The sequence below is a fragment of the Scyliorhinus canicula genome, chromosome 17, assembly GCF_902713615.1.
Source record: "Scyliorhinus canicula chromosome 17, sScyCan1.1, whole genome shotgun sequence".
Lineage (NCBI taxonomy): Eukaryota > Metazoa > Chordata > Chondrichthyes > Carcharhiniformes > Scyliorhinidae > Scyliorhinus > Scyliorhinus canicula.
Window position 1 is genome coordinate 43199306 of NC_052162.1, and position 8356 is coordinate 43207661.

The 8356-nt window shown below is 48.5% G+C and overlaps 1 protein-coding gene across 1 annotated transcript; it reads left to right on the plus strand.

Annotated features, from left to right (window-relative positions):
• The first annotated feature begins 2325 nt into the window (after positions 1–2325).
• LOC119952340 (protein FAM243A-like) lies at positions 2326–3254 on the plus strand. Its single transcript, XM_038776030.1, has one exon. The coding sequence runs from the start codon at positions 2382–2384 to the stop codon at positions 3207–3209; it is 828 nt and encodes a 275-aa protein (XP_038631958.1). The 5' UTR covers positions 2326–2381; the 3' UTR covers positions 3210–3254.
• Positions 3255–8356: the final 5102 nt, after the last annotated feature.

Sequence of the window (8356 nt, forward strand, 5' to 3'; positions counted from 1 at the left end):
TCTTCTTCCCACTTTCTCTTCACCTCCCCTATCGGGATTCCCTGCCACTCCATCAGCTCCTTATAGATCTGAGACCTTCCCGTCCTACTCCTGTCCTCGACACCACCTTATCTTGTAGCCCCTGGGGTGGCAGGCATGGGAAGGTCGAAACCTGCCTCCGCACAGAATCCCTCACCTGCAGGTATGGGAACCCATTCCCCCTGGCAACTTAAACTCCTCCTCCGTAGCAAACTGGTGATTATCACATATCGGTGCCCACACGGATGCCTCCTCAAATCCCATTGGCTGCCTCCACTGTCCCCCTACCCTCAGGGCTGCCATTGCTACCGGGCTTGTGGAGTACCGAATTGGCAAGAATTGCAGAGGTGCCGTCAATAATGTCCCCAAACATGTGTCCTTACATGAGGCCGACTCCACCCGTTCCCATACCGACATCTCCCCCACTACCCACTTCCTGACCATCACAATATTCGCCTCCCAATAACAGATGATGAAATTCGGGAGGGCCAACCCCCACACCCCTCCCGCCCTCCCTCCACCCCTACATGCCCACGTTCCAGCAGCACCTTTTTCACCCGTGGGGTTTTACCCACCCAAACAAATGCCGAGATCTCTGCATTCACCTTTTTGAAGAACGCGTTGGGAATAAAGATTCGGAGAGTCTGGAAAACAAACAAAAACCTCAGGAGGACCGTCATTTTAACTGTCTGTAGCCATCCCGTTAATGACGACGGGAGCACATCCCACCTCCGAAAATCCCCCCTCATCTGTTCTACCAGCTGCCCCAAATTCAGTTTATGCAGCTGCTCCCACTCCCGCGCCACCTGGATACCCAAATATCGAAAGCTCCCTCTCACCACCTTGAACGGCATTTCACCCAGTCTCTTCTGCTCCCTCGCTTGGATCGCGAGACCTCACTCTTACCCATATTCAATTTGTATCCTGAAAACCGGCCGAATTCCTCTAATATACCCATAATCCCTCCAATTCCCCCCAGCGGGTCCAATATGTATAGAAATAAATCGTGCGCGAAGAGCGAGACCCTATGTTCCACTCCCCCCGTACAATCCCCTGCCGAAAAAAACACCGCGAGCGAGAGCCATCAAGTGTTCAACCATTCACTCCATGGTCGCCACCGGAAGTCTGGCAAGGCTCTGTCTTGTAGGTGTTTGGGGGGCGGGGGGTGGGGAACAGACAGGCTGCAGCTTGCCCATTATGGGTCTCAATAACAGATGGCTTGAAGGCCTCACAGAATCAAAGCCCCCCCCCGACCAAGCCCAACCCCCTGAGGGATCTCCCCTCTCTCCCCCCCCGCCCCCCCTCCACTATTTACCCAGTGCGCCCAGATCCGTGCTGGGTACAAAGTGGTGGTTGAATCGTGCCCTATGTCTAAAATATTAACATAAACCATGACGAAGATATTCGTCACAGATCAGTGGGGAGCATCCTTGATTCACTGCTGACCACAAAATCTGCCCAAAGGTTAAAAAACCTTGTGAGGTCATCTGAAGTAATACCACAAGGGGAAGCTGAGTACTTCAGCGAATAGAACAGTAAGTGTGCTGTAGGTTAGAAGAATTTTGTTCAGATCAGAATTGCACTCCTGACCTTTATGGCCCTGGAAAATGTACTTTTTGGAGAAGCCTCGGGCAATCCTGGTATGGGTTAAGGAAGCATTTTTGGGATTGTTGAATCATCATTACACTGCTCAATGGGACAATGAGGTGAATACGCTAGTGCATGCTCTGCTCATTCATCTTTGAAAACTGTGAGGTCCAATAGCAGACGCAGAACAGTTTGCATATCTAAACAACGTCCGGCCCGTTTTGGGTGGTTGCTTTGGACGTCCATTTAAAGGACTGCTTGGAAGTTTATTTGAGGCAGACAAACTGGTCCCCAACAGACTTTCAACTGCCGTTCACTATTTCTCATGTGACAAACAGGCAGCCGGCAAGTCTTAATAAACCCCTCCCCCCTGCCGCCGACTTGCCACATAATTGGTGTGTTTATGTCGAATGGAATCCAATTATTTTTTTTTTTTTCTCATTTTCCTACTTTCCTTACTTTCTTTACATTGCACAGCTCTGGTGAGACGATGGGCGAGTGATTTGTCCCAGACATCAGGCAATGGGTATCCAAGGGATGGACCAAACAACCTCTGAATGTGTAACAGACCTTTTTATTTTTTGCTCCCATTGCAAGGTCATGTACAGTCACTATCATCCATTGCGATGTCATGCAAATGTCAACCCATGCATTATGTTGTCATGAGCGATCCCTCCCGTCTACAGTAAGATCATTTATAATGAACCCCACCTGCTGTTGGGGTAGTTTTCTTTTTCAATTCGTAAAGTCATGTGAATGATCCCGCATGGAACAACATGCAAATTTTCATTAAATTACTTCTAAGATCTAAGACGTACTCAAATGAAATTAGTAACTCAAGAAGACACCAATGCTTGCAATACTTGAAGACATTGAGGAATTTTCAGAATGCAGGACTTTACACTGTTTATTTGGGTGAAACTCATATTTCTGAAAATCTGATAACAGGTGACATTTCCCACAGTGTAGCCAAATCCAAATCCCCATTAGAAGGATTGACACTGATGCATGCTGGGGGAGTCAGAGGATGGGTTCCATGGCAATACAGGGCCTTCTTCCAGTCACAAGAACTGTGGACATCTCCAAAGGCTGTTGGTGCTAAAGAAGAAGAGGTTTTCAAAGAATTATGCCAGGTGCTCAGGAAGTCCTATGGAAAATGCGCAGTGGTGATCAAACCTAAAGACTGGGTTTCTTCTTCAGGCTTCAAGCAACAAAATCCTGCTGATGACCCATCAGAGATGCCACCACAGAAACCAGAGGACATCCAGAATGCCCTATTACAATCTTCATCGACCATCCAAATGAATAATATTTATTGCTGCCCTAATGTTGCTAGATATTACAGCCATGAGCTTTTGCACTTTCCTCCCAGTTACCCTCACCTCAGTCCTTTAGAATCGGCATGGTCGTCACTCAAATGGACTATAATCAATAATAGGAAAGATTTTACTGTCACATCGTTTCCAAAAATACATGACTACAAATGTATCTACTTAAAGACTCTGATTGAAAATGGCATTGAAGAAGTAACTCCACACAAATGGAAAATATCCTTTAGTCGAGTCAAGAAGTGGGAAAATCGTTATCTTTACAACACCAGTTAGTTAAATCACTGTCATTTGAGAGTTGCAAATAAAATATAAATGGAACATTTGGAGCTATTTTTTAACCGCTTTGGAAATACTTTTTGAAAGGCACTTTTTCATTTTTATAATTCAAAGATAGAACATAGAACATAGAACGTAGAACAGTACAGCACAGAACAGGCCCTTCGGCCCTCAATGTTGTGCCGAGCCATGATCACCCCACTCAAACCCACGTATCCACACTAGACCCGTAACCCAACAACCCCCCCCCCCAACCTTACTTTTTATTAGGACACTACGGGCAATTTAGCATGGCCAATCCACCTAACCCGCACATCTTTGGACTGTGGGAGGAAACCAGAGCACCCGGAGGAAACCCACGCACACAGGGGGAGGACGTGCAGACTCCACACAGACAGTGACCCAGCCGGGAATCGAACCTGGGACCCTGGAGCTGTGAAGCATTTATGCTAACCACCATGCTACCGTGCTGCCCCTTATTATTGCATCTCACCATCTACAGAAGGTGGAATTCAAGCGAGCACTAATTACTGGGGACATTTCAGGGCTACTTAACTGAAAAACGTATTTTTAGTGCAACAGTGCACAGGATCTTTGTACCCAATTAATTTTCTATCTTCCCTTCGCCCACTGCTCATCTTGCATTCAGGCCTTGATCCCTTTCAACCCCATAATTTTGTTTAAATCAACAGGATCTTACTAAACTCAACAGTGTTGAATGCCCAATCCTCCATCACTCACAGACTCCACTCTGGTGAAAAGGCCATGTTTGTGTCTTCAGGCTGTCTTCAATTATTCTTTCTCCTTTTACCCTGTACCTTAACTTAGAAATGGACCACAACAGCTTGAGTCAATTGGTTAGCAGCATGCTCTCTGTGCCAAGTGGTAATGGATTCAAGGCCCCACCAAAAATGTCAGGTTATAATTTAAATTGATGCTCCACCACAATATTGTCAGAGATGTTTTGTTTCCTTCAGATTACATGTGACTAGGGCTGTGACTGATGCTTCCAGTGGCTCAGGTGATTATTAAAGATCTAATAGCAGTATTTGAAGGTCAGTGAGGAATATTTCTATCACCATCATTAATAATATGACTGAGAACCAATACTTGCTCTAAGTCAGCTGGTTGCGGACTTGGAACTATAGTGTTGTGTGTTCAGTGATGAAAGAGTTAATGTGTGTGACTGGAGAAACATTATTGTTCACATGATGATGTGAGAAAGAGTCAAATGATGTGAGAAAGAGTCTGGGATAGGATAAAATGTGGGTGAGTGTGAGTGTTGGCTGTTCCCATGGGGATTTGAGGAGATGCATGAAGAGAGAAGCTAGATGTTTGCTGGTCTGAGGAGTGTTGTGATGGCGAATACTATGGAAGTCAAACTTTGCATCTGAAAGTGTTTTGTCTCTCATCATGTCCTTTCCCAAGACCGTTAATCCTGTTGGGTGCTCTATCCTGATTCGAGGGAGCATATCTCTGATAGTTTCATAGAACATAGAACATAGGCCTTTTGCATCCACACTTCCTTGGTTGAGAGGCTGTCCACTTCCTTCGATCAGTGGCAAATATTTAATTGTAATTTCATAAGCACGATAGCATAGTGGAAGGCTTGATAAGCACAGTGGTAAGCATTATTGCTTCACAGCGCTAGAGACCCGGGTTCAATTCCCTGCTTGGGTCACTCTCTGTGCAGAGTCTACGCATTCTCCCCAGCGCCGGCCCTATGGTTGCTGGCGCACCGGGCAAGCTGAACTTTGGCGCCCTTCGGGGGGGGCGGGGCCGGAGGGCGGGGAGGCGGGGGGGGCGGGGGGCCGGAGGGGGGGAGCCGGGGGGGGGGGGCGGAGGGGGCCCGAGGGGGGGGAGGCGGGGGGCCGGAGGGGGGGAGCCGGAGGGGGGGGCGGAGGGGGCCCAAGGGGGGGGGCCGGAGTGACCACCGGCGAGCCTGGATCCATCCGCCATGTTTGTGCGGGGCGGCCTGAGGGAGGGCGGCCACTGCGCATGCGCTGGTTGGCACCGGCCCAACTGCGCATGCGCGGGACCCGCACTCCTTGATGGCGCCCCCTAGCACATGGCGCCCCGGGCGACTGCCCGAGTTGCCGGTACCTTGAGCCGGCCCTGATTCTCCCCATAACTACTTGGGTTTCCTTGGGTGCTCCAGTTTGCTCGCACAAATCCCAAAAGACGTGCTTGTTAGATGAATTGGACATTCTGAATTCTCCCTCAGTGTACCCGTACTGGCAGTGGAATGTGGCGACTTGGGGATTTTCACAACAATTTCATTGCAGTGTTAATGTAACCCTACTTGTGACATTAATAAAGATCATTATTATTAAAATATATATATATCTAGTGGCAGTCAGATCATAATGTGATTATGGATGAGGAAAGTCAATTACCAGATCTTAGTTCATCAATCCTATTTGATTCCCTCTTTCCCTTTAAAAGTTGTATAACTGGTCCCTTTGTGCCTTGAAATGTTTGAATTCTGGATCACGTTGAAGCTTTTCATTCTGTGCTTCCCTCATCTTTCACTTCCTATTGTTAAAATTTTTTTTTTTCCTTTTAAATTTTTAGAGCAATTTAGAATGGCCAATGGCCAATCCACCTTTGGGTTGTGGGGGCGAATGTGCAAACTCCACACAGACAGTGACCCGGGGATGGGATTGATCCAGGTCCTCAGCGCCGTGAGGTAGCATTCATCTTTCATTTCCCATGTGTTTCCTCTGAATTTGGTACAAGTCTCAAGTCAAGATGCGCACTCCCCCTCATGCTCCCTGGCAGGATGAGAAATATAAGCAGAGAGTCATGATGCACGATCAATTGTACAAAGACTCAGATTGGGTACAACTGTGGCTTTATTGCAGTAGGATGCGTGGCCTCCTACAGCAGCTGGCAAAATGGCAGCTGAATAGAGGACACGCATATTTACACTCTTCTTCCTGGGCGGAGCCAGCAGGCAGGGGCTACCGGCAAACCTGTAATACAGGTCCTACCTTACATCACCTAATACAGGTGCAACAGTGGTTTACCACAAGTCACACCTAGAAATCAGACCAATAGTGGAATAAAAATGTCAGAAAAGTGATGAAGTACAGAAAATACACTCAACAAAATGAGAAAATAAGATGCAACTGAGATATTGGCTGAAAACTTCCATCCTCGCTCGTGGCTAGGATTTTCAGATGCCGCTGAAAGTTTACGGAGTTTTGGTTGGAACGCCAAATTTTCAGTTCTTGCTCGCAATGGTTCCATCGACGGAGAACCCGTCCATTATGCAAGAAGATTCAGGGAGTTGGATATCACTACCCTCTGCACTGATGTGTAATTGCATGCCTGTTGTCTTCTTTTGCGAGTAAACATTTCAAAAGTAGGGCCGACTATAAATCGATCTTGGTTTCGTGACCAAAAATGTCTTTATCCCTGATAAATTATAGAAGGGTGCCACAGTCTTCCCCACTGATAATATTTGACCTTTCAAAATGAATTGTAACGTAATAGAACAGTACAGCACAGAACAGGCCCTTCGGCCCTCAATGTTGTGCTGAGCCATGATCACCCTACTCAAACCCACGTATCCACCCTATACCCGTAACCCAACAACCCACCCCTTAATATTACTTTTATTAAGAAACTACGGGCAGTAAAGCTCCTGTACAACGCTCCCATGGCGAGTGTACAGACCAACAATACCAACTCCCAATACTTCCAGCTGCACAGGGGCACCAGACAAGGATGCCCACTGTCCCCGCTGCTGTTCGCACTAGCAATCGAACCGCTAGCAATCGCGCTCAGGGCAGCAAAAAATTGGAGGGGGATCCGAAGGGGAGGTAGAGAGCACAGAGTCTCACTCTATGCGGATGATCTGCTCCTCTATATCTCGGACCCACAAAGCAGCATGGACGGGATCATCGCGCTCCTGAAAGAGTTTGGAGCCTTCTCGGGCTACAAACTCAACATGAGCAAAAGTGAGATCTTCCCATTACACCCGCAAGGGGGGGGGGGGGCAGCACTAAAGGGGCTGCCGTTCAAACAAGCCCGACATAAATTCCGCTACCTGGGGATCCAAATAGCCCATGACTGGAAAGGGATCCACAAATGGAACCTCACCAGCCTGACGGAGGAAGTTAAAAAGGACCTGCAAAGATGGAACACACTCCCGCTCTCCCTCGCGGGGAGAGTTCAGACGATCAAAATGAACGTACTGCCCAGGTTCCTCTTCCTGTTTAGATCCATTCCGATCTACATCCCCAAGGCCTTTTTCAAAGCGCTGGACAAACTCATCATGGCGTTCGTATGGGGGGGTAAAAATGCTAGGATCCCAAAGAAGGTCTTACAAAAAACAAAAACCAGGGGAGGGTTAGCCCTCCCGAATCTACAACTCTACCACTGGGCAGCAACAGCCGAGCGAGTAAGGGGATGGATCCAGGAGCCAGAAGCTGAGTGGGTGCGTGCGGAGGAGGCCTCCTGCATGGGAACCTCCCTCCGGGCCCTCGCCACGGCAGCACTCCCATCCCCACCCAAAAAACACTCCAGCAGCCCAGTGGTGACAGCCACCCTCCAATCCTGGAACCAACTGCGGCAGCAACTTGGCCTGACCAAAATGTCGAACAGGGCTCCCATCTGCAACAACCATAGGTTCAAACCAGCACTGACCGACGCCACCTTCAAAAGGTGGAGGCAGGACGGGGGGACACTGACAGTCAGGGACCTGTACACGGACGACAGGATCGCAACACTGGACGAACTGACAGAGAAATTTCAGCTAGCTGGGGGGAACGAGCTACGGTACCTGCAGCTCAAAAACTTCCTACGAAAGGAGACAAGGACGTACCCACAACCGCCACGACAGACACTACTGGAAGACCTACTGGACGCAAGTATCCTAGAGAAAGGGAACTGTAGTGACATGTATGACCGACTGGTAGATAGGGACGACACCGTACTGGACGCAACAAGGAGGAAATGGGAGGACGACCTGGGGATGGAGATCGGGTGGGGACTCTGGAGCGAAGCACTGCATAGGGTCAACTCCACCTCCACGTGCGCAAGGCTCAGCCTGACGCAACTAAAAGTGGTACATAGAGCCCACTTAACAAGAACCCGTATGAGTAGGTTCTTCCCGGAGGTGGAAGACAGATGTGAAC

What these genes read in the sequence shown, in the direction of transcription:
- LOC119952340 (XM_038776030.1), top strand. Translation starts at nt 2,382, where the DNA reads ATGCAAATTTTCATTAAATTACTTCTAAGATCTAAGACGTACTCAAAT.